We start from the raw sequence: 27,698 nt of genomic DNA on the forward strand, positions 1-27,698 counted from the left end.
AAATTAATTTAATGTCGGGGCGGATCCAGGAATTGCGGTTACGGGGGGCGCCACTTTATGAGGCAGTGGGTCTGGGGGCCACCTTGAAGCCCCAAGTGAGTCCAGGGCAAAGCCATGGTGGGGGTCCAAGGGGCGAAGTCCCCGAAAGCTCCTGTATTTTACTGATTTTATAGGGCTTGAAATATGTCTCCTATTTAGTCATTTGTACTATTTTCTATCATTTTTTTTTGTAAGGTGTCATTTTTACGCAAATTTTAAGGGTTTTTAGAAAAAAATTAAGTTCTCCCAATGAAGTAATTCAAGAAATCAAAAGATTTTGTCATTTATTTCTCGGGAGTGGAAGAAATTATTGCTTCTCTTATCGTTTAGTAAATTTTTTCTAAACAAGATACCACGATTTACCTTAAATTTGAAAAATTATGGGGGTGGGGGTGGCGCGAATGTAGGAATTATAATTAGCTGAATTAAAAAAAGGACTTCAATTTGATTGAATGAACATGTTGATTAAATCATCAATCAAATGTTATGTAACACAAAGTTATTTTTGAATCGCATGTTTTACTGACCTCTCTCTCTCTCTCTCTCTCTCTCTCTCTCTCTCTCTCGTTGATACAGTTACAGCTACTTTTTAAAATTAAAATTAAAAATATCGAGAGTACCAAGATATACATTTTTTTCTTTTCAAAACTTGCCTTGATAAGATATTTAGAAATAAATTTAGAACTTATATATATAGATATATATACGGAGTCACGACTATCTTTGTACTGAACGTTTTCATTGGTCAGCTATAAATAGAAAAACTCTGCGATGAATAAAAATGGCAACTGTCTGAAGTATATGTGATGCGATTTCGATTGAAATTTTCGCGAAGAAATACTTATTGATAATGACTATTTAATCCATCAACAACAGAAAACAAGAAGAGGAACACATACGTAAGTATTACAAGATTTTAGAGATTATGAAAGCACGGATGTTGTTGCCGATTTCTTTGTGTGAAGGGACGACGGGTGAGGCCATAGAGTCTGTCGCTGAATCATACCTCATCACGTTCAAATGTATTTAGGATCGCCATATTAGATCACAGTTCGACATATATTGTCATCTGAGAGCTGTCTAGGGATATGCTAGAAAGGTAGTGGTATCCTACTAGGTCTGTTAGTGCAGGCGATGCTGAATATGCATGCGGCTTCAATTCGAATTTCCTCGAAACATATATGAGTTATTGATCTGCATAGTCAGAGACATTATGTCTCTGGTATGGCCTACTGTAAGCTGTGAAAATCCACATGGACGAGAAATACATTTTTGTCCAATGTCTATAAAAGCTCAATAGTGTTTTCAGCACTTTGTTGTTTAGGAGTAGTCCATTGGCATTCAGTGGAAAATATGGAAAATGACAGATGTAAAGATGCAGAGAGAAGTCTTCTGTGGTGTTGTCTCTGCTGTGATTTTTGATTAAGTTTCTTTGAAATCATTAATGTGACAGGCTTTCGATTTTACCAGGCTCCCGTTATTGGGTAATATTTTGAAGATTGTTAAGATATTTTTAATTTTGTTGTCATACATACGATAGTTTGATTCATGGCACATCTAGGGCTTTATGCGCAGAAGCACGAAATCCATCATCCTTAATGCAATTATCTGACTAGGACTCAGTTCCCATAACTTTGATCTCGATCATATAATAATTTTAAAAAATTGACGATGTCAGCTAGCTGTCCCTTGGCTTTTTAAACTTAGTTATCAGTATGATAAAAAATCTAATTCATCTAAATTTTGTGAAGCAGAAATTTTAATACCTGTGGTCTGGCATCTATTCCACAAAATTTGTTTGCCAGCAGTAAAAGTTAAGCATCTCGGGTAGTTGGTTGTACAATTATTTTGAAAACAGTATTTATTACCTTCATTCAGACATGATTTTTCTCTGCTCTAAAGTGGAATTCTGCTTTCTGGACTGGAAAAACCCATTCTCTATATAACGATTCCGTTTCTGGAAATTTCAAGGTTGTTCAATAAATTTTCACCATTTACAAATCTTATTTTCCAGAATATTAGTCTTGTGCAACCAGACGCTTATCTGTCTCCGGAAATCTCCTGCTTGTTGGAAATTTGCAGAGGCAGCAAAGTGTCTTGTTGAACAAAATTACCAGATTAATTTGAAATTTACTTAGTGGTCAGATTTACAGAATTCATATTCTGAAAAAACCGACTGAGAGAGGACTTTTAAATCCCCCTTCCGATTTTTCTACCTTTTTGCAGATGTGATGTTGCAATTGACTTAAAGAATAATGGACTTTGTAAAACCTGGATATTTTCTATAGATCTAGAATGTTTTGCAAAAATATCAAAATATGTAATAAACAAATGTAAAAAACTAGACTTCAGTTTATCCTTGTGCCAAACATGACTTCATCCATGAGTTAATTTATGGGAGTAAAGGGCATCTGAACTATACATGTAAACATTGTTAATTTGTTCAAATATTGTTTTATTGTTATGATAATAACTAAGTAGTGATTATAATCATGATAATAGGTTTGTAAGTTCTAAGAATTAGAATAATTCCAGATTCAATCATACACTGCATAAAGAAAATCACATGCACATACATAGTCAACATCACGGCTCAAAATTAACATATGCCCGTCAGTCTGTGACTGATTAAAAGTCTGGCGGACTGACATACATTTGATTTAGTCAGTCCGATGGGACTGGTCAATTTTCTAAAACGTCATTTTGGCAACATACTTATGGAATCTTAAACACACATTTGGCATTCCTTTGTAGATATCAGATGAACCAGATTTAGTAAATATAAATCTCACATAAGTGTTACAATATTGTCTGAGGCATATCAAGTTCAATTCCGTTGTTTTATTTGAATAACATGAATGAAATTTGTTTATTTTATATTTCTGAAAAACTCTGGTGGACTGGTTAATTTTTCTGCGGACTGGTTGAAATTATACCCTATCAGTCCGGCTGGACTGGTGACATAAAAAGTTAATTTCAAGCCTTGAACATCTCTGGAGGCAGGAGTTGTCTTGCTACGTTTATTTAACGCAATGTTGTGATGCTTGTGCAAATGAAATGTGGCGACTACTGCTGAACACAGATTGCATTTTGCTTGTGTGTTCGTTTTTTTTTCCATTACTGAAATAATTCCAACATTTTGATTTTCTGAATGTCAGACATTTTGCATAAATAACAGCCTTCGACATTGGTTTAAAACTTGGTATAGACCGTGGGTCTATGTCAAAACAAAATCACTGTGATAAACCTCATCAAATTGGCATAGACCGCAACATTGAAAAAAAACAACCCCAAATTTAAAACAATTTTATAAATTTCACTTCTAATATACTTATAAAGCATATTTTCTTTCCATTTCCATAATCATAATGTTTATCAGACGTTGACTGACCATGCAAGGTCCTTTGGGACTTTATTGCTTTAAATCTAGACAATTGGCATAGACAATTTGGTCCATCTCAATTACAGTTGGCATAGACCAGTGCCATTTGACATAGACTTGGTCTATGGTTAATTCCGAACACTGAAGGAAGGTCAGTCCCGATCAAAAATATTGAAAGTTAACCCGGATACCCAAAGAAATATATATGTAGGTGTATCGAATATTATGTATTGATACTCGATCGGCAAAGACTTAAAAATAAAAAAAAATTGAGATCTCGATATATCAGTGTTTGTCTGCAAATACTTTATCCTTGGCCATAACTTATGAATGGATGGTGATTGGGCTTTCATTTTTCACATTTGTTTTCCTTGCTTGTACCAAAATGTGTTTGACCCATCCATGTCCTTGACCTTGGAGTTTGGCCATATAGGGCATCAGTGTTTCACAAACACATCTTGGTTACTTTTTATCAATTATTAGTTCACCTGAGCTTTCAGTGAGCTTTTCTGATCACCCGTTGTCTGTCTGTACACTTTTCACATTTTTTACTTCTTCTCCAGAACCACTGGGCTAATTTCAACCAAACTTGGCAAAAAGCATCCTTGGGTGAAGGGCTTTCAAGTCTGTTCAAATGAAGGGCCATGCCCCCTTCAAAGGGGAGATAAACACAAAAATAGGGTAGGGTAATTTAAAAATATTCTCTCAAGATCCACTGGGCCAGAAGAGCTGAAATTTCATGAAAGCATCCTGACATAGTGCAGGTTCAAGTTTGTTGAAACCTTGAAATGCGGGGGTAGGTTGGGGCCACAATAGGGGATCAAAGTTCTACATGCGAATATATAGGGAAAACCTTTAAAAATCTTCTCCAGAACCACTGGGCCAGGAAAGTACTATTTTACATAAAAGCTTCCTGACATAGTGCAGATTGAAGGTTGTTAAAATGATGGCCCCAAGGGTTAGGATGGGCTCCAATAGGGGATCAAAGTTTTACGTACAAATATAGGGAACATCTTTAAAAAATCTTCTTAAGAACCACTGGGTCAGAAAAGTTAACATTTACATGAAAGTTTCTTGTCATAGTGCAGATTCAAGTTTGTTAAAATTATGGCCCCCAGGGTAGATTGGGGCCACAATATGGGATCAAAGTTTTACATACAAATATATAGGGAAAATCTTTAAAAATCTTATTAAGAACCACTGAGTCAGAAAAGTTTACATTTAAATGAAAGATTCATGTGCAGATTCAAAAATTTGAAAAAATCATGGCCCCTGGGGGTAGGTTGGGGCCACAATAGGGGATATAAGTTTTACATACAAATATATAGGGGAAATCTTTAAAATCTTCTTCTCAAGAAACATTGGGCCAGAGAAGTTTGCTTCCTGACATAGCGCAGATTCAAGTTTGTTAATATCACAGCCCCCGAGGGTAGGGTGGGGCCACAATAGGGGATTAAGTTTTACATACATATATAGAGGGAAAATCTTCTTCCCAAGAACCACTGGCCCAAAAAGTTTACATTTAAATGAAAACTTCCTGACATATTGCAGATTCAAGTTTGTAAAAATCATGGCCCCCGGGGGTAGGTTAGTTCCACCATAGGGATCAAAGTTTTTACATGCAAATATATATAGGGAACATCTTTAAATATGGGCCAAGGTGACTCATGTGAGTAATGTGGCCCATATGGGCCTCTTGTTCATTAAAGGGGAAGGCAACCCCAATTTTTGTTTTACAGGATATTCAATAAATGATAGGATTAATTATATGATAAAAATTTGTCATACTATTCTGTTAATATACGGCCAAGTTTAGCTGAACAGTACTAATTTGAAAATGTTAAAAATTTAATTCCCGCTATCTTAGTAGAGGCTGCTATGATGTGGAACTGTCTTGTATTCAAGACCAGAAAAATCAATAATTTTGACGTCACACTGTCTGTTCCGGTTTTGATGAGATTCTAAGATTATCACAGATGTACATGTGGGGCCAAAAAAAAAAGATAGTTTGTTTCCCCTCACCCGACCGACCCAGTGAAATTCCCGCCGACCCAAAAGTTTTTAATCATATTTTTCAGCGACATTTTTTTTTATTTCCGGAAAAATTCGGAGCCGTTTCCGGTACGAAACATTATTTTACTGTGACTGGAAGTTTCTATTTTTTCCCGGGAATCGATCTAAACACAGAGTTGTTTTGCCAGTCTGCCAAAACTGTGTACCAAAAGGGATACCAAAGAGAATGCCAAAAAAAATGACAGTTTTGAATTTTCAGAAACAATACATGAGTCTGACACTGTCTAGTCAATTCACATTCTAGTCATAAAATCAAATAAAAGTTTAATCGTTTATTTTTTTTTACTGAATTATGTAAATTTCCAAGACAATATACAAGACTAAATACTATCAGGTCTCTTTCTCTGTTTGGTAAATCAGCATTGAAAATAATTGTTTTTGAATATATGAACAGAAAGCAATACAAACAATAAGAGATGTGATATGATTGTCAAAGAGACAACCATCAACAAAATGACAAATATTAACAAACAATTACATTTCTACAGGTCATCCTATTAAAGGTATTCACTGATTGGTTTAAAGCATACTACCTTGTAGTATGTCTTAGTATATTGCCATGGAAATTTAGTACAAAAATATTGTTGTAGAAAAAAACAACTTTTTACCTACCTACCTACCCATATGTGAAATTTAGGGTTGGGAGAGGGGAAACAAACATATTTTTAAATGTGGCCTGGTAGATTTTACGAATAAATAGGTTGATGCCTTCCTGTTAAGCAGTTAATTACACTAATGCGAAGGGGAGATGTGAAAAAAGTTTTGTATTTCTCCCCCGAAATTCCTGACCCAACCAAGTCATCTGAAAAGAAAAGACTTAATTTGTAAACTGTGGATCCATCATTTGTGTACCGTTAATGACAATTTGAGGTTCAAGACATTTGTATGTGGAAACATGTAGCATGTAGCTGCCTGGTCTGCAACTCAACTGAACGTCTTCTTTTCTTTATTTCTTCTTATGAAAGAACGGGCTCAAATTTATACAGCTCCAAACTTAACTGTTGAGGTTCGTGACTTGTCATGTTTACAGTGGTGAAAGAAACCACGGAACCGATGGTGTGACGTCATAAATTAAACTTCAATGGCCGCTTTCATAGCATTTGATAATTTAAAATATATGATTGATTAATATTGATGTAATTGTTAAGCAAGGATTTTTTTTGTTAAAGACTGTCATTTATGATATCAGTAAGTAATACTTTATTCATAAAGGCAACAATGTGGTTAGGGAATTGCCTTTTGGTATAAAAAAAAAAAATTGTTTTAAAAGTATAGTCTGATGGGCTTGTGAAAATTGTGGTGTTACTGTTAAAGTGTTCTGAATAGAAATTGTGTCAAAATAAAGTATGTTTGAGTTAGTTTTTCTTTCCTTGTCACTGTAACGCTTGTGGCTTTGACTCTAACATAGATGTTTAAAGTAGACCTATACACGGCCTACGTCACAATCAAATGTAAATGCAGAACCACGCGTCCGTTTTCTGAAATGTGGTATTTTAAAGATATCAGTTTGATATTTACACGGCGATATGATTGTCCGATATTGATTCCTTCCAAGGTGTTCTTATCAGCTGCGGTCAAATTTTGTATTTAAAAAAGGGGGGGGGGGGCTAAAGATGATTCAAGTTTTAGATAAAAATCGGTTGGAGAACAACAACATTTTGGCGGATGAGGGCGTCCGTGAGATACATTGACTATTCATGTATGTAAAAGATTTACAATGATCCTGTTCAACATATGGAATTACGCGGGCATCAGAAAGTTGGAGAGACGGATGGGAAAAGGGGGCCAATTCATATTTCCACCAGCATCATCATAATAATATTATTTCTTTTGTGAGGATCCGGGTTAAAGTAGGTCCTCAGTACCCCATGCTTGTCGCAAGAGGCGACTAAATGGGACGGTCCTTCGGATGAGACAACAAAAACAGAGGCCCCGTGTCACAGCAGGTGTGGCACGCTAAAAAATCCCTACTCAAAAACTATTGGCGTCGAGCATAGGCCTAAGTTTTGCAGCCCTTCACCGGCAATGGTGACGTCTCCATATGAGTAAAAAAAATTCGCAAATGTAATAATTGCTATTTCAAAACTAAGCAGCTGTTGAATCCAAATTATCATGAACAAATACATGGTAAGCTTGTGTAAAAATAAAAGTTCACACTTCGCTGCTCCAGTCACCACAGATATCGTAGTTGTGTTCGCTGCTCCAATGTTGCAGATATTGACGCAAGCCTCAAAGAACGGCTGCAAATAAGTTGTTTTATTTCACCGACCGTCTGTCATTTTTTCCTCATCCCCTCTCCTTTTTTTCAAAATTATTGGGACGGCATCTGTATGACGCGATTACAACTGTAGTTCCTTATTGAGATTGCATCTACATAGATCGGCGTAAGTGGTGTACATGTAGTATATCCAATTTATGTACATGCAAATGATTCCATGATAAAAGATATAACACACATTACACAAATGCATTAATCATAATAGCAAACCTATCAAAATTCAGTTTGTTACTTTCGTTTTACATTCACATTGTGAATACCCGCTTCTAGAATGATATGTTTTCAGATAAAATGTAAAATGCAAACCACATGTATCTATAATACTTATAGTTTAACATAGTTCAAATTATTACATGTATCCAAGGTTGTAAATATACTCAAATTTCACATGTCGTATGAAAATATAATAAGGTATAATTCAAGATGGGGGGGGGGGGGGGGGGGGTGTACTTGTTGTAGAGCTTATAGCTATTAAAACGATACGTCAACATATGATTTTCTTACGCAAATCCTTTTTCTGAGATAATAATTTGTAAATTAAAAACAATTTATTCAAGGTTTAGTCCATAAAAATTGGGGGGAAAGACCAATATTGACATCAAATGGCATTTTCAACAGTATTTCTTTTAACATGTGTGGGCTCACAAAGTGCACATTATGAAAATAGTTATTCAAATTTATTAAAATAAATGATTACATATAATTAAATAATGGGTATATAGTCTATGTTGCTTATTACAGCCCATTTGTTTTGGAAAAATAATAATTATTAAGAAAAATAAGGAGGAATACATTTTCATTAATGCTGATTATATGTGGATGGGGTACTTACTTTTGAGAAGCAATAACAATGAAATTAGCATGTTGACATATATATTTTTCAATGTTTATCTATTACTGGAATATATATCTATCTTATAAAGGCAATTTTGTCATGATTGAGTCCATTTAAGGCCGAGTATAGGTCTACCTTAAAAGCATTTTAGTGAGTGTATAGATATATCCTTGACCTTCAAAATGTTTTGAAAGCAAACACACTGAAATGAAAAAAGAGAGGATGGTATGGAAAAAGAAACTTTCAGCACAAGGAATATGTGAAGAGAAAAATGATCTTTTCAGAAACGTTGCTTTCATACATTACAATTGTAACTTGGACCTGATGTTTTGTACATGATGCAAAGAAAATAACCAACTGTACTTTATAGCGAATATTGAAATGGAATAAAATGATGCCACCTTAGTTTTGAATTTCATACATTTTTCTTGGTTAGTAAAAAAGTCATTGGGGTAATTAAAATGTCAAACCTACTAGCCGTATTGTCTAAAAGTTTTTTGTGAAGACAGAATTCAATTTTTTCAAAAAAAATTTCATCTGATTCTGCGTGATGTAGTTCACTGAATTTATACCCTCATGTATTTTGAAAAATGAAATTTACTTCTTATATTTACATTCTACTTTCGTTTTTGTCAGAATGTAGGCATACTTTATTTATCAAGTAGTTTTGATATCATAAGCACATTGTTTACGACTGCAGTGCATTCATGAGGAAATGCTAATATTTACAATTTGTAAAAAAAACATTGGAAATGTAAATATACTTCAATGGATGCAGAATTTCTTACACTTTTAAATATAGTATTGAAATAATACTTTGGCTCTCCGTTACTGAGATCATAGGAAAATAACAAAACTTTTTGGCTCTCAAATTACTAAGGATTTGTAGACTTTTTTATGTTTGTGTTTTTAAAGTCATATCCTCAGAATAGATGGTCAGAGAATCATTTCAAAATTACGGCAAGAAAGTTTAAGGAAAGTAGGAGTCAATATAGATTTCCCCAATTTCAAACCAGGGGCAGAAGAGCCACTGAAAAAAAGTTTTTGAAGATAGTTAAATTTCGATAAAAATTGTACAAGTAAAAAAATAAAAATTGACATACTTTTGGCAAGTGAGCAAAAGCAGGAGTATGATGCCATAATAAAAGAATTGTCGTTCACATGAACCTTGTTCATGATGTATGAGTCCTTTAGTCATCATCAGTGATTCTGAAATCTTCAAAAATATACAGGGTTAATTAATTATGCCATTCGTGAACCTACCTCTTTCTCTTTATGGCATTTTAACCAAACTTTGCAAAAATGAATTACTACAAAAAAATTCCTAGATTTACAACAATTTGAGCTTTGTAACAGTATATAAAGCTCATTCCATATCATGTATGTATCTTGAACACAGTTACAACAAATTCAGACTTTGATATGATGAAATAATTTCATTTTCTAGTACTGCAAGTAAATTTTGATTCTTGAAATTTTTAGCTGTATTTAGTAAATATAGGGTAAAAGAAGGTTTGAATTGTGGTAAAAATTCCTAGTGTAATAAAGACTATGTGCAATATACTGGACGAGATTCTACAATATGTAAACAGACATTAGAAAGATCTTCCTTGAATGTTATGTAATTTGACCTTGTAGTTTAACGATTTCTCTATGTGGGACAGTGGGGTAACTGCAGAACTACCTGTGGTTGGTAGGGTTACCATAGCATGAAAGTTTTAACAGGTCTGTGATGCATATGCTTATCATTTACATGTTAAGGTTGTAGAACTGGCCAGCTTGTATGTGACTAACTGACTTACATCAAAGTAGTGCGGATGTACAGTTCTGTTATGACTTGAATTTACATGATAGATTTGTAAATTATATCTGTATGTGACAAAAACCAGTGCAATCAATATCAGAATTATAGAATTTATATTGTAAACACAGTGAGATTATATAATAACAATTTTTTTGTGGATATATTACATTTTTCAGGAGTATTCATGTAGAAATCCCTTCCAGTGAATGATTCATAGTCACTGATAACAGATTTTTGAATGACAGTGTTAAAATCATCAGTGAGTTTTTAGTTCCGCTTTAGAGAAGCAGACATCATGTAGATTGCAGGAAATGGTAAACTAACATCTTATCTCTGTACCACAAAGATAAAACCAGCACATATATAGATTCACTGCCCAGGTCATGTTACACTTGCTTGCTGCAGGCTTGTACACAAGTTGTGTGGATTTGCTGTTCAGTAGGGCTATATGATCCTAAGTTTTAAAGGCATTAAAAACCTTGTTATAAACATCCAGAATGTTGAATTTTTAAAAACACATTTACAAGAGAAGTACTAATCTTTTCTGCTGCCTTTTACACAGTTAAGGTAGCTGATCTATTAATAATTCTAGAGAGTACAGATGATTTTGTGATGCCCTGTACTGGGGAGGGAATATATGTAGACATTTAGTGAGAATATTTGTTTGATGAGCTTAGAAGTGCTGTAAGATCTGTCAAAACACGAGTATCTCACCTAAACATCTGTTAATTTGTTGATAGACCACTATATACATGCCCTCTGATTCATCACTGGTGTCAATGTAGTGTGCAGATTATAGATACTCTCTAAGCATGAAACAATGCTTTATTAAGAAACTGTTAATCAAGTGAAAATCCTTTGATAATTTTCAATTATTGCAAATGGAAGTGGAGATATTTTTTGATTTTGTATTTTTTTATTTATAGGAAATAAAGTTACATAATTAGAAGTGTGCCATGGCTCAAGGTCGGCCAATCAAATGTGTGGTAGTAGGAGATGGTACTGTGGGAAAGACATGCATGCTGATCTCATACACTACTGACAGCTTCCCAGGGGAATATGTACCCACAGTGTAAGTATACCATCGACAATTACCCAGGGGGAATATATACCCACAGTGTAAGTAAACCACTGACAATTCCCCAGGGGAATATATTGCCACAGTGTAAAAAAAAAACACCACTGGCAATTCCCCAGGGGAATAAGTACTCACAGTGTAAGTAAACCACTGACAATTCCCCCGGGGAATATATACCCACAGTGTAAGTAAACCACTGACAATTCCACAGGGGAATATGTACCTACAATGTAAGTAAACCACTGACAATTCCCCAGGGGAATATATTGCCACAGTGTATAAAAACCCACTGACTATTCCTCAGGGGAATATATACCCATAGTGTAAGTAAACCACTGACAATTCCCCAGGGGAATATGTACCCACAGTGTAAGTAAATCGACAATTCCCCAGGGGAATAAGTACCCACAGTGTAAGTAAACCACTGATAATACTCCAGGGAAATACATACCCAGTGTACAAGTAAACCACTGACAGTTTGCCAAGGCTCAATGGTAATACATGTAAACCCCTTACAATGCTATCAAGTTTTAGGGCTAAAAGCATGTTTTTCAGATAATTTTCCATATGGTTTCAGATATTTGCCTGAAATGTAGTCACAACCTTCCTCTCGGAGTTAGTATTTCAGCTTAATTGGTGCACCATGATCTATTTTAGGGCTAAAAATAGGTCAGATAATTTCCTGGACTTTTTCTCATTATGGATACAAATATTGCACTGAAACTTTGTCATGACTGTCCGATAGGCGTATGATGTACCGTTTGCGGTAGTCTTGTTACAAAATCTTCTGGAATTTGAAAGTGATAAAGATTTTTATTTACATGCATATTTCATTATTTCCAATGCATACAATGAACAAATATTGATAGGTCTTTATCACATTTTGTTGAATGATTGAAAATCCATTCCATAAAATCAGTTTCATTCACAGGTTATTGTAAGAAAAAAAATGGAAGAAATGTAGCTGTGGTTTGTTGCCGAGGCTACTGTCTGCACTGAGACAACTTGAAGTGTGGGGTTATGTAAAAATCCCCCCAGTCTGCTGTCCGTTTTCTGTAGAATGTTAATGATACATATTTCTCACATAATCACCAGTGTGAGATCGACAATACCCATGTGAGGTTGGTCTTCTGCGTTTGTCATTGTCCGTTGTGCTTTAACAATTGAACGTTTTCAACATCTGTGGGACAAGAGGGACATACATGTTAAATTTCAAGACTCCTGCACCCCTGGGGCCTTAGGGGTGGGACAAAAATTGACTGTTTTTTTCAAAAATCTTTTCTACAACCGCACATGTGTAAAAAAAAAAAAAAAAAAAAAAAAAAGTAAATGCATTGTGATGTAAAGCATGAAATAGTAAATGTCATGATCCCAGGGGTAGAGGTTCTGACTCCAGGGCAGGGCCAAATTTGGTGTATAGTGTTTATGTGTAAAACATTTAAAAAATATCTTTAATGCATTTGATACTAAATTGAAACTAAATACATCTTTAGAATGAGTAGATAGTCATTTAACAAAATTGTAAATTTCATGGTCCCAAGGGTTTTGATATCAGGGTGGGGCCAAAATGGTCAGTGATTAAATGTGTTAACAAGTGAAATTTTTTAACTTCTTTATAACTGCCATACAAGTATATTCTTTTCAAATTTGGTATGAAGCATCTTTGAGACAATGGGGGCATAAATTGTAAATTTCAGGATCCCTGTACCTCAGGGACCTTAGGGTTGGGCCAAAAACTGCATAATATTGACTACTTTTCAAAAATCTTCTTCGTTACAATCACACATTTGTAAGAAAAACTAAAATAAATGCATAGTGATGTAGAGCAGGAAGGCTTCTACCAAAATTGTAAATAGCATGATCCCTGCAGGTCTAGAGGTCTTGAGTCTAGGGCAGGGTGAAATTTGGTAGCTTATAGTTTTTATACGCCCGTCGAAGACGGGACGTACGTATTATGGTATGGCGTCGTCCGTCTGTCTGTCCGGACCTTGTGGGTAGGATTCAGACTGAACCGTAAGTAGGGCTGAAACAATTAATCGCGGTTCACTCGAACCGCGATTCACGGCATTCGGTTCAATTTTCGGTTCAACATCTTCAAATTTCGATTCGGTTCATGTTTACATTTTTTTTCCGGAAATAAAGAATTCAACACGGATTTGGTTTTTTACCTTACAATTTATTACAACAAAAATGGCAGACGCTAACTCGGGAATCGTGATTAAAAACTCTCCGGCAAATCTAAGGTCCCCTGTATGGAACCATTTTGGTTTTAAAGAGAATGGAACTGCAGCAGTATGTAGAATTTGTTTCACAGAAATAAATTACCAATGCTCTTGGATATTTTATAGCATGTGATATAATAAAGACCATATTCCGTTGTTGAAAACGATGATTTTCAGGGGGGAAATGAAATAAAAACATGAAAGTTGTGTATTTTTTATTGTTTATTAGAGTTTTAGACAACTATTGAATTGAATCGAAAATAATCGAATTGTGCCCTAAGAATCGAAAATTGAACCGAACCGTGAGGTACCTGAATCGTTTCAGCCCTAACCGTAAGCCCTAGGACTTTACAACTTGGTACATTTGATCACCATGACGAGAGGAAGATGTCTATTGTTTTTCAAGGTCAGGTCAAAGGTCAAGGTCGTAGTATCACTTATTAGGAAAACCTTATGGGCAAGATACAAACCGAACCGTAAGCTCCAGGATATTATAACTTGGTATATTTGATCACCATGATGAGAGGAAGATGCCTATTGTTTTTCAAGGTCAAAGGTGAAGGTCGTATCACTTTTTAGGAAAACCTTGTGGGCAGGATACAAACCGAACCGTAAGCTCCAGGATATTATAACTTGGTATATTTGATCATCATGATGAGAGGAAGATGCCTATTGTTTTTCAAGGTCAAAGGTCAAGGTCGTAGTATCACTTATTAGGAAAACCTTGTGGGCAGGATACAAACCGAACCGTAAGCTCCTGGATATTATAACTTGGTATATTTGATCACCATGATGAGAGGAAGATGCCTATTTTTTTCAAGGTCAAAGGTCAAGGTCATAGGTGTACTTAGTAGGAAAACCTTGTAGGTATACAGACCGAACCATTGGGACTAGGAGTGTCAAATTTAATACGCATACACCTTATTCCAAGTGGAGGAAGCCTATTGTTTCTCAAGGTCAAAGGTCAAGGTGGTTGTAGCAGGATTTTAGTATACTGTACCTGTACTTATACTTTAGCACTAACTGTTTCAAGCAAAGGTGTGTGGTATATTAGCAATATTTATGAAGTAGCACATTCTAAGGCTATCCCTCTTTATATCTTGATATCCATTTCTACAAGCATAATAATGAATTAGCTCACAGAGGACAGTGCTAACTTCACTAAAATATGAATCCCACTAAAATATGTTTTCCTTGAGCAAAATCTACCGGCGTATTATGCCACATTGGCGTTGCTCTTGTTTAACTTATACTATATGAAAACATAAGAATATATGAAGGGGATTAAAGGTTGTTTAAATGAAGGGCTATGGCCCCTTCAAAGGGGATATAATCACAAAAATCCAAAAAAAATTAAGGGTGGGGTCATTTAAAACTCTTCTTCCCAAGAACCACTGGGTCAGAAAACTTAAAATTTACATGGAAGCTTCCTGACATAGTACAGATTCAAGTTTGTTAAAATCATGGCCCCTGGGGGTAGAAAAAAAATCTTTTGAAATCATCTCAAGAACCACTGGTCCAGACAAGTTCAAATTCACAAGTCAGCTTCCTGGCATAGTGCAGATTAAAGTTTGTAAAGATCATGGCCCCTGGGAGTAGGTTGGGGCTGCAATAGGGGATAAAAGTTTTACATGCAAATGTATAGGGAAAATCTTTAAATATGGGCCAAGGTGACTCAGGTGAGCGATGTGGCCCATGGGCCTCTTGTTATAATGTTTTAGTTTAAACAAATGCAAATCACCCTGGGCATTCTATGAAGAAAAAAAAGATGAAAGAATTCAATAATCCCATTGGAGTTTGTAGATTTTATGATTTACCGGTCCCCAGCCAATTTCACTGGCTTCGGACCTGTGGGATCTGGTTAAGACTATTTTGAACAACACTTACAGCAGCAATTGTTTACAAGTTTGCAGCGCTTCAACACTATTAATTAAATGCAGAGGGTGAAGTGTTCATCGAATCTAATTTAGTGTCTGCATGTACACTGCATATAAATGTTTTACAATTACGGTGAAGGACAGGAGCTCACCAGCATATCTACTTTCTTATTTTTGCATCTTGTAACTACATTGAAATGCATGGAATTAGATTTTATTAAATATATTCTAATAATCACATACTTTATGGCATACCCATGACGTTTTCTCAGAAGCCAAAAAAATCTTGAAACAGTACGTATGTGCCTAAGGATAAAACATAATATTAAATTGCATTGTATGTTTCAACAATGAAAGTGTGACCAGTCTTTATAACTTCGACTTCTTAAACTTCAAGTAAGTTTTGCAAGTGAGTTTTATGAAGTACTAGTATTGATTGATTATGTAAATTCTTTAATTCTATTCATCCCCTGATTGATTATGTAAATTCTTTAATTCTATTCGTCCCCTGATTGATTACGTAAATTCTTTAATTCTAGTAGTTCCCTGATTGATTACGTAAATTCTTTAATTCTAGTAGTTCCCTGATTGATTACGTAAATTCTTTAATTCTAGTAGTCCCCTGATTGATTACGTAAATTCTTTAATTCTAGTAGTCCCCTGATTGATGACGTAAATTCTTTAATTCTAGTAGTCCCCTGATTGAGTGCGTAAATTCTTTAATTCTAATAGTCCCCTGATTGAATACGTAAATTCTTTAATTCTAGTAGTTCCCTGATTGAATACGTAAATTCTTTAATTCTAGTAGTCCCCTGATTGAGTACGTAAATTCTTTAATTCTAGTAGTCCCCTGATTGAGTACGTAAATTCTTTAATTCTAGTAGTCCCCTGATTGAATACGTAAATTCTTTAATTCTAGTAGTTCCCTGATTGAATACGTAAATTCTAGTAGTCCCCTGCCAGTGAAGTCAATGGAGATTTATAGTTTGCATTCTGTCTGCCCTTCTATCACATCTTCATTTTCTGTCTACCTTTCTGTCATATCTTCATTTTCTGTCTGCCCTTCTGTCACATCTTCATTTTCTGTCTGCCCTTCTGTCACATCTTCATTTTCCAGACTTTTTATGTCCCATGAAATGGCTGAGGCCTTTCTGTCCTTCCATTCTGCCATAATTCATCTCTGGTACTGATGCACATAATCAACTGAAATTTGGTATATAGATACATCATGAAAATAGCCAGGTTTAATAATCTCTTATATGTTTCTGGTTGAATAATTTTTGACAGAGTTATGCCCCTTAGACTTTGGTAAAAGTAAATAAATGGTTCAAAAGAATACACAGAAAACAAGTATCAGAAGATGATAAAAATACACATAACATTAAGTTAGAAATCGGAGCTTAAGAAACATTTGTTACTTTATTCTGTATATGACATGAACCTTGAAGTGCTAGTTACTAATGTTGAAACAACCCTGTAAATTGAATGTCAATTTCATGTCGAACAAAACAAGGTGCTCTATACAGTGAAGGTCACAGCAATACTTCATGCTTGTTTAGTGGTTTTATTTTAGATTTTACTCTGACCTACTGACCTAATTTTAATTTTAAAAAAAGATGCATAAACCTACAGTCATTTTGTGTTTTGTAGATTTGATAATTATACAGCTAACATTTTGCGTTTTGTTGTAGATTTGATAATTATACAGTGAACATTTTGCGTTTTGTTATAGATTTGATAATTATACAGCTAACATTTTGCGTTTTGTTGTAGATTTAATAATTATACAGCTAACATTTTGCGTTTTGTTGTAGATTTGATAATTACACAGCGAACATGATGGTTGATAGCGTTCCAGTCAGCTTAGGATTATGGGATACTGCTGGACAAGAAGATTATGACAGATTACGACCTTTATCTTATCCACAGGTGTGTTGATTTAAAGCATGCAGTATAGATTATCAGGTTTTTACCATTGGGTATTTTAGAATTTTTTTTGCCTCAAATGTTCTTTGAAAAGTTCTCTAATTGAAAATTTCATCTTAATCTCATTGGAATTCTTTTTGATTATTTTTATGTGAATATGATAACTGATACAGCACTTTTGCATTCAACGGACCTAGAGTACTAGAGTAGTAATAAGGAAATGATAGCGATGAAAGACAGAAGATGTGAATGAACAGACGCTGTAATTACGAACATTATTTGGAAATTGATTTATTACTGCACATTAAATCCGCTGTATAGGAAACAGGATTTGTAAAAATTGGAAATTTAAAGAACTGTTCATTAAAATACATATATGTATTCAAAAGAACACAAAAAATACTTTATCCTCCCAGCAATATAAATGGGTAATGATTGATTAGGCCCTAATCTAAAGAGTACTCTTCAATAGCAAATTCTAACCAAGCGATACCATTGCCTATGACTCTAATGCACTTTAGAACAGGTGCCTACATGTAAGCTGGAACTCTGTAAAATTCAATGTTCAGCTTGCTGTCTAATATTGTGTGTATTCTTTTCTTTGCAGACAGATGTCTTCTTAATATGTTTTAGTGTAGTCAGTCCATCATCATATGAAAATGTCACAACAAAATGGAATCCAGAAGTTAAACATCATTGTCCTGAAGCACCCATGCTTTTAGTAGGTGAGTAAATACGAGTACCCAGAGCTTCGTAGGTGTGAAGTTGACATGTATTGAACTCTGAACGGTGTGGTTTTTGCATACAATCACAGGTAGAGTAAAATGCTACATCAGTAGTCTCCCCTTGCACGGAGGTAGTAACCCTGATTATACCCCCCGCAAACGAAGTTTGGGGGGGTATACTGGAATCACTTTGTCCGTCTATCCATCCGTACGTTTGTCCGTAGACGCAATTTGTCCGAAGTTTATTTCTAATACCGCTGGACATATTTCATTCAAACTTTATGCATATCTTCTATATATTATGTAGTTGTGCATCTCCTATTTTCATTGAAATATTTTAACAGTTATAGAAGTTACGCTTATTTTCTTTCCATTTTGGGGGTTACGCACTTTGTCCAGAGTTTAATTCTAATACCATTGAACAGATTTGATTCAAACTTTATTCTCATCTTATATATATAATGTAGTTGTGCATCTTCTATTTTCATTGAAGTATTAGTCCCATTAGGACAGTTCTAGTTGAATCTCAAAATGAATGCGTGTGTAAATGTAGGTAAAGCGCATCTAGATCCACATGATTCAGTCTGTGAAATTAGCGGTTGTCTGAACGCCCTCGGCCACTGATTTTCCTGTCAGACTTGTAAAATCCGCTTGGCAACAAGTCTGACTGGCTTGTAAAAAAAAAAATACCTGTCAGAGTTTTAATTTGACAATCAGAAGTAAATAAATATTACGTGCATGCTCAAGTCATAGAATTAGAATAACTTGCTCCAAAGTCATTTGTCCCATTAATTACGCATCTTCACTCGGTCTGTTCCAGATTTGTCTTGAAAATTATTAAGATTTCGCATGCGTATAATTTATTTTATTTTTTCGGGCAAGTGAAATTGAGTTCAGGCATGTGGATATCCTGAAAATGGTTGCCCGAATGGCTTGTGGTTTGCAAATCTTAATATTATTGACTGATGATTCATGTAGGATGCTCAGCTTAATAATAATAATAATGATTGGTTTTATATAGCGCCTTTTCCAGCGTATGCTGCTCAAAGCGCTTTACAATAATCAATGTACATTATTACCCCGGCAGACCTTATATCAATCTAGAACTTTCTCAGCCTCCTAGGAAGCATACAGTGCAAGCTGCCACTACAAGCGCTAGAGCACTAACATTCTAACAATATCTTTCACTGTCTATAGCCAGGTACCCCTTTTACACTTGGGTGGAGTGAGGAAATTAATGTAAAGTGCCTTTCCCAAGGACACACCGTCAGCCCTGCCGTGGCCAGGACTCGAACCCACGACCTTTCGGTCGAGAGTCTGACTGCCTAACCACTCGACCACCGATGCCATTGGTGGCTTTGTGGTGCTCTTGCTTTGTTGACTACAACTTTATAAGGATAAGCAGTCTGTGATTTTGTCACCTTTATAACCACAAGAATTATGATTGTGTCCATGACAAGGGGTCCTTATAGTGCATGTTTAATAGAACAGAGAGATAACGTCACAGTAGGGCATGTTTAATAGAACAGAGAGATAACGTCACAGTAGGGCATGTTTAATAGAACAGAGAGATAACGTCACAGTAGGGCATGTTTAATAGAACAGAGAGATAACGTCACAGTAGGGCATGTTTAATAGAACAGAGAGATAATGTCACTGTAGGGCATGTTTAATAGAACAGAGAGATAACGTCACAGTAGGGCATGTTTAACAGAACAGAGAGATAACGTCACAGAGAGTTGACGTTACGTAGCGCCATAAAGACACCTGCATGTGTATGAGGTACAAGACTGGGATAGACTTGAAGGGTATTATGGTCTCAAACTACCAGGAAATGGAGGAAAATTCGCCTTCAGAAGCCCATGTTTTAATTTTCAGATTTCATTACCATGGCAACCAATTTTCAAAAATAATGTATATGGTTCTTGAAAGTACACATGTGAAAGATTTTAAAGGTCCATCATGACATCTGATGCTAGCCTGGAAATGGGTCGAGATACTACTCAGGCACCTGCCATCCTGGGAGTAAAAAAGCAACAAAAATGAGGAAAATATACCCATTTTCAACCCCTCCTAATGCAAAAAAAAAAAAAAAAAAATTCCCAGTATAATGACAGATATCAACTTTCAGCAAAATTCCTAACCTTTCCAACAAGGCCAAATTTGCAATAGGGTCCTTGATTCCTTTTCGAGATATTTTACATCAAAGATGCAGCATGCTCTTTTCAACTTACCGTTTAAAGTGAAAGTAGAATTGCCCGCCTAGAAGTCAAACTCTCATACATCTCACAGTCACAGTTTCGAATCCCATAAAAAGGCACTGGATCAATGTAGAATGGTCATCTCCCTATATTAATACAGATATCAATAACAATGAAACTATTTAAATTCTATAAAATACTCTTTTAACTTATTTACATTTTAACCCTGGTCACTTTAGCTTCGTATTGGCAATTCGCCAGGTATATTGAGACTTATGTTAACCAAGAAATCAGCATTCTTATAAAATACTGCTTAGTAAAATTTTGTAATTGACCAAGACAAACAAAGCATGATTACTGTTCAAGTCTGCCCATGCCAGTAGATTGTTCAATGTACAACAATAAAATAAATGAGTACTTCTAGATATTGTGGTTATAGTAATTTACTGTAGGTTCCTCATTTTGATATGAGTACTTTAAAATATTGAAAATGATGGTAGATGTCAAATAGCAAGAACACGAATTGGTGAGGGTACTCTAAAGATAAAAGCGAGTAATTTTATGCTGTGAAAAAAGCTGCTAAAAATTGACCAATTTAAAAAAAAAAAGAAAGCAACTTCTCTACAACTGTCCGTTTCTAAGAAAACGAAATGCATGGTGATGTAGAGCAGGAAGGCCTCTACCAAAATTGTAAATTTCATGATCCCTGGCTTACAGTTGCTGACTGTAGGGCAGGGCCAAATTCAGTGTATAGTGTTTATCATTTCAAAGACTTCTTTAATTTTAGTGATACTATATGAAAACTTGAGCATACCAGTATTTAGGAAAAACAGAACCCAAGAATTTTGAATACAGAGTGGGTTGTTGATAATATGGTTTGAAAATTATTGATGCATATCATATTACCACAACCATTTTCACAAGTATTTATGATGATTTGTGCTGTTTTGCATATTACTCTGGTATTTGCATTGCATTAGATATTTAAAAAAAATCTTTGATGAAGCACTGTTTTCTACATAGTTTGCAAATCTCTCTCTCTCTCTCTCTCATTCATATATATATATATATATATATATATATATATATATATATATATATATGTATGTATATGAATGACATCATCAAGCAAAAAACTGAACCTACTTCTCCACCATAGTGATTTTCCATAATTTTACAAGAATTGGAGTATTTTTGATGTATGGGTAAAGATTTGATTTGAACATATTTTATTGTATAATTATACAAAGGGATTGGTTACAAGTTCTAGCAACTTAGAAAAAAACCTCTCCTGTAAAGAAAAAGTTTGAATATTTAAAGAAGATTTTTTAAATGTTTACAATTTTGCAGGAACTAAAATAGATCTACGAGAAAACAAAGAGGCTATTGGACAGCTGGCTGCCCAGGGTTTATCTCCAGTAAAGCGAGAACAGGGTATCAAGTTAGCCAACAAAATACGGGCTGTCAAGTACATGGAATGTTCTGCACTCACTCAGAGAGGTCTTAAACAGGTATCGGCAAGTTTGGATGATTCTAAAAATAGATAACTTCAACTTTAAATATTGACTTAGAACTCTGCGTTCAAGATTGTAGTAGCTACATAATACATGTTAGCGTAACAAAATTTTTAGACAGTGTAGCCTAATAGATTTTTATGCTAGGTAGGCCTAGATAAATATATTGTGTGTTTCCGGTTCCCCGACCGACCCTAAAATATATGAGCCGACCCTGAAAAATTTATACACCGATATACTTCCTGGAAGTAAACAATTTCCGGTTTCACTATTAGAAATCCTAATCTCGATTTAAGATCGAATCCCTAAGATTAGGAACATTAGGAAATGATCCTAATCTCGATCATTTCTGTGTTTGAGAAAATACATATTCCTTTATGTATTAAACAAAAATGTTCTGACAGCGATATCTCTGGGGGAAAAATGGCAGCGTGTTTGTCTTGCCAAGCATATTGCTGGCAATTACGATAGGAAACTGCAAACATCAAGAGGGAAAAAACTTTATGACAAAGGTAAAAACAATGAATCATTATTTAGTATTTTTGAGAAGCATCATGAAGGGCCATCTGATTGGCCAAAACACAGCAAAACTACAATATTATGTTGGCCAAATAAGTTGCATTCCAAAAACATGGAGCTTTATGAAGTTCAGGGCAGTATTTCTGTTGGTGATTTAGCCAGAATTGAAATGAAATATTTAGAGTTTATTTGTGAACCAGACGTTGACCCTACATTAGACGCAGGGTTGTTAGTGGCAGCTAAATCGGCGACCAAAAAAGCTATTGATGCCTTCCAGGTTTTAATGTCGAAAGGACGAACATTTCAATATTAAGAAAAAAAATGTCCATGCAAGTAGCTTTTGCACAAATATGTCGGTGTAATATGCAATTCTCAAAATAGTTTTACATGTACACAATATGCTTTATTCCTGATATAAAATGTCATATTGTCAAAGTTGAATTTTAAACAATAAAATGTGCAAATAAAATAAAATGTTTTCCCTACCTACCTGCCTACCCTATTTTTTTTCAGGCTGGAATAGGAAACACACTATTTATTTATCTTGGCCATACCAAATGATTGCTTGATACCTATTTTATTTGCCCATGATGTTTGCATAATTCTGTAATGTTCCCAACACGTTATGGTTTAAAAAGTATTTTCATATACAACTGATATTACCTCCACAAATGAATGTCTGTCTGTTTGTCTGTAGACATGATTTGTCAGATGTATATATCTTATGTGAGTAATGAAATTGTGCACTTGCTATTTTGATTGAGATATTTTAATATTCAAGGAAGTTATTGATATTTTCTTCCATTTTAAGGGGGTGTTGTCAGTTTCCAGAGTATATTTAAAAAACTAATGAACAAATTTGATTCAAACTTTGTGTATATATTTATATACATGTAATGAAATTGTGCTCCTGTCATTTTTATTAAGATTCATTAACATGCAAGGAAATTATGGATATTTTCATTTTACGAGTGTTTTTTCAACTTCATTGACTTAGTCATTTTCTTTTAGATTTTGTGATGATCTGTTCTTTCACAGAGACTACTGCAATAATTTAGGAGAGGACGTACTGAAATCATCAGTCTGTTTGTCTGTCAGTCTGCCCATCTGTCTGTGGATGATTTTGTTAATAAAACATGGTTTTCTGGCTCAATACACAGAATAGTAGCTTCCATTCAGAAATTATATTAAACATATCTTCAATATTCTGGACCCAGTTGCATGACAGTTAGTTAACATTAACAGACAGTTAACTTTCCATTAACTCTTACATTTACATAGCGTTAACTAGACATTTACTGTCAGATGAATTTAGCTCAACTGGGCCCCGAGTAGCACAATTCTGCAGAATATATAGACTTGCATTGACATTGATTGCTCTCAAGAATCTTCATGTCAAAAGGATGTGTTTATTCTTCAATGTCAGAGCACAAATTCAATATTTCCCACCATACAATGTGCCCTGTGTGGCGTATTAGTCCTGCTAGGACAGTTCTAGTTGTATTAAGAACTAATTATAATGGAGACATTTATTATACCTTTATAAATTGGACACCTAGGCTAGGTACATTCAGTATAGCTTGATGGCTAGGAACACTTAGGGACACCTAGGCTAGGTATATTAAGTATAGCTTGATAGCTAGGAACACTTAGGGACATCTAGGCTAGGTACATTCAGTATAGCTTGATGGCTAGGAACACTTAGCTGCTATGATATGGAATGCATCTTAGTTTTAGTTAGTAATGTTGTTGTGATTTTGATTTTTGTCTGTTGTATGTCTTTTTTTCTGTCTACAATTCTAATCTTCCTAACTTTTAAACTAAACAAGAGATTTCATACTTTTGTGAATTGAAAAGTCAATGTTATATGAATGGTGAAGGTCATATCAAGGACTTGGTTGCAATTTCCACAATCAAACAATAGTGTTTCTTAAATGTTTTGTTCATTATATTTATGGTATTTGTTGTGGGTATACTAGTCGTTGATTTTGTTTTCACAGGTATTTGTTGTGGGTATACTAGTCGTTGATTTTGTTTTCACAGGTATTTGTTGTGGGTATACTAGTCGTTGATTTGGTATACTAGTCGTTGATTTTGTTTTCACAGGTATTTGTTGTGGGTATACTAGTCGTTGATTTTGTTTTCACAGGTATTTATTGTGGGTATACTAGTCGTTAATTCGTTAATTTTGTTTTTACAGGTATTTGATGAAGCTTGTAGAGCAGTGTTGCAGCCACAACCAATTAGAACAAAAAATCATAAATGCCAGCTTCTATGATCTGCGTCTTTCATCTGTTCATCGCTTTGGGGATCCGATGCCATCAGACACCATCATCTACCTGTCCATGTTCAATGTGTGTCACGTCAAAATATCTGTCAATAGTGTAACGAATTTGTGTTATGTACACTCGCATGTGTCATCAAAGGACGTAGAAATGAATTGTACAGTGTTTTTGTTAAACATGTATGTACAGGCTAGTTTTCACATACATGTTTTAAGATTAAGTTCATTGAGAATGATTTACTTTTAAGACTTTCCTTCCTTGACAAATATTATCAAAAGGGAAAAAAGTCTGTATCCCCCCCCCCTTTTTTTTTAAAAAAAAATCTTTTAAGTTAAAAGTACATGTACATGTAGTACTTGGTATAGTGTTGTAAACATATTTTAGTATGTGAACAATTATGCCTTATATTTCACTTGCTTTTAAAATTGTGTATTGGGATACTTAATTATATACAGATTGATACATTTGAGAATACTGTTTTAGCCAACAAAATATTTCCATAAAACTCCATCATTTATAATATTGTAATTTTAATGAAGTTCACGAACTGAATATATTCAGAATTATTTTCCCATGAAAAACAGAGTACATGTATTTAATGTTTTTTAAACAATTGATGCAATTTTTTTGGAATAGTTATCGCTTTTGGATGACTTGTAGATACCTCTTTTAAAATTTCCAACCACCCTATCATGTTTTTGATATCATATTTTGTGCTGTATCAATATATTACTGTAAAATGAGTATAAACCATTTTACAGCGTCAACATTTTGAAATAAGTTTATATTGATCCAATTGATATCTTTGTTTTAAAACATTCTTGCTGGGAGAATAGACAATCAGATAGCTGTATAGATTCATACTGACCTCATTGAGATGTGGATTGGCATGGGATCGGAATTTAGATAAATCTTGCACTGTGGCTGTGTACGCGTAGCTTTAGCTTATTTTGTATAGGAATGTGTGGTATTCTGTTCATCTTTAATACTTGGAATCTGTGAAACTGATTAAGAAGAAACCTATGTGAACACTTACATTGAGAATGGGTGCCAACCAGTGTGCCTTGGACAGGATTGCTATTCAGAGATTTTATCAGGTGGTGGGGTATCATTTTGCCCACAATATATCCATTCTAAAATATATCAAAATGAAAAGACATCGCTCTGTTTTAATGGTTTTGAAAGACTAAGATAATTGCCTCGGAAGTTATGGTGAAATAATTATGTATTTGTCTACTGCATGAAAATAAAAGAAATATGCATTTTGTTATCTTTTTACATAAACATAGGAATTTGTAATGAAAGAATTTTTTTTTTTACATCATGCCAGAATGGGCCATATGTCAGAAAGGGAGGTTTTTCTAATGGTTGTGATCCACTGTTGTCAGTTTCATGTTGTGTTTAACCTTTGGACTTGGCCTTTTTTGTTGCCATAGATTCAGTAATCTTTTATATAATGTTAACATGATACATATACTTCAATTTTGTATGAATTTAGATGCACATCAATATTTACAGGAACATGCACACCTAGATTGGTTTTAATTAAACATTTGATGTTGTTTTTAAGTGATATTTTTGGAAATAGTATTCAGAAAAATATATGACCTTGCATTTAATTATGCATGCATATATGAATATCTACTATGGCACAGCATGTAGGTGAAACTTATATACATTATTGCTAATCCTGTGTATCTTTAGTGCAGAAAAATTCAGTTGAAAAGTTCATCAAAATATTTTCATTTCTGTAAAGTAAGATTGTCTGTGTGGCTATTTTGATTGGTGAAGTTTACTATTATTCCATGATACAAAGAGAGACAACTGTGTCAGGAATGTGGATATCTTTGAGCGTAGTTTTTGTTGGTTTAACTTTTGTATTAACAAGTAACAGTATCTAGTCATTCATTTTAGTGGGTTCTCATTAAATGTTCACAATCGTTTTTATTACAGTAAATTTCAAGGAAATATTGTGCACTGGTATTGTAGATTTATTTTATGATGCAGTATTTCGGAGATGTGGACGTGTTGGGGAAAAAAAATCATGAAAACTATAGAACATTTTCCATCTTTTATTGCATCAGATTTGATGTCTGTATCAGTGTTAATTATAAAACAGCTTTTGGGGATATATTACAATGAAATAAACTTGCTGTTGGAATGAATAGCCCATCCAGCATGTAAACTCTGTAGGCCTACATTGTAGTATGCAGTTTTTACAACTTGTCCCTCTCTTTTTTTTATTACCCCATCCTCGTCTTTTGCTGAGAATCTATGTTGTCAGGTGGATCATTACCAGTCATGTCCTGTGACTTTTGAGCTCTAAAATGTTCAGTGAAAAATATGCATGAAAAAATGGGGAAAAATTAGAATACAAATATTTTTTTTTAATTGGGTTTTTATTCAGTTGAGTATTAATCCAAAATATTAACATTATTAGTAAGCTATTTCATAAAGGAACATTAAATTTTAAATATCTATGTTTACGGTACTCAGACAGGGTTATAGTGAATGACTGGATGTTGCTCCACCTTTAAAACTGGCTGGAAAGCTCCTGCTGTGTCAGGTCATGTGATCCGAAATAAACTGTGGCTTTCATTTGGATGCACCGATGCTATTAAAGAAGGCTCTGGTTTGCATATGTGATTATGAAGTTAGCTGTAAATTTTTGTATGTCATATGCTATGTCTTATATCATAATTCATGTCACTTGTGCAATATAGAATAAACACTACAATGGACTGGAGCAGAGTTTATGTCCTAACTATTACAGGTATAACAAAATAGTCTTCTTAGTTTTCTTTTATGGTTGGACTGTTCACTACATACTTCTTTAAAAGAAGAATTTGGTTTTGAGTGAATTTTGGGGTGTAGAACTGAGTCAGTTTTTCATGAGATGCTGTAGATGTTGTAAAGAGGGACATTGTTTGTGCAATCAGT

General features: G+C 34.5%; 1 protein-coding gene across 3 annotated transcripts; it reads left to right on the forward strand.

The window, feature by feature from the left end:
• Positions 1–773: 773 nt before the first annotated feature.
• Positions 774–27,500, forward strand: LOC125658009 (ras-related C3 botulinum toxin substrate 2-like). Of its 3 annotated transcripts, XM_048889025.2 has the most exons (6): positions 774–938; positions 11,338–11,483; positions 17,403–17,517; positions 18,122–18,239; positions 21,791–21,951; positions 24,674–27,500. In XM_048889025.2, exons 2-6 carry the CDS (start codon positions 11,368–11,370, stop codon positions 24,749–24,751), a joined length of 588 nt encoding a protein of 195 aa, XP_048744982.2. In that variant the 5' UTR covers positions 774–938; positions 11,338–11,367; the 3' UTR covers positions 24,752–27,500. The 3 variants fall into 3 exon arrangements, with proteins under 3 accessions (XP_048744982.2, XP_056004345.1, XP_056004346.1); XM_056148370.1 differs by lacking the exons at positions 774–938; positions 11,338–11,483 and adding an exon at positions 11,823–11,858; XM_056148371.1 differs by lacking the exons at positions 774–938; positions 11,338–11,483 and adding an exon at positions 11,897–11,901.
• Positions 27,501–27,698: the final 198 nt, after the last annotated feature.

The sequence above is a fragment of the Ostrea edulis genome, chromosome 9, assembly GCF_947568905.1.
Source record: "Ostrea edulis chromosome 9, xbOstEdul1.1, whole genome shotgun sequence".
Classification (NCBI taxonomy): Eukaryota; Metazoa; Mollusca; class Bivalvia; order Ostreida; family Ostreidae; genus Ostrea; species Ostrea edulis.

Excerpts from the sequence above, each read along its gene's own strand:
- LOC125658009 (XM_048889025.2), top strand. The coding sequence starts at position 11,368 with ATGGCTCAAGGTCGGCCAATCAAATGTGTGGTAGTAGGAGATGGTACT. Across the intron at positions 11,484-17,402 it reads GGGGAATATGTACCCACAGT|ATTTGATAATTACACAGCGA; the intron begins GTAAGTATACCA and ends GTTTTGTTGTAG. Across the intron at positions 17,518-18,121 it reads GACCTTTATCTTATCCACAG|ACAGATGTCTTCTTAATATG; the intron begins GTGTGTTGATTT and ends TTTTCTTTGCAG.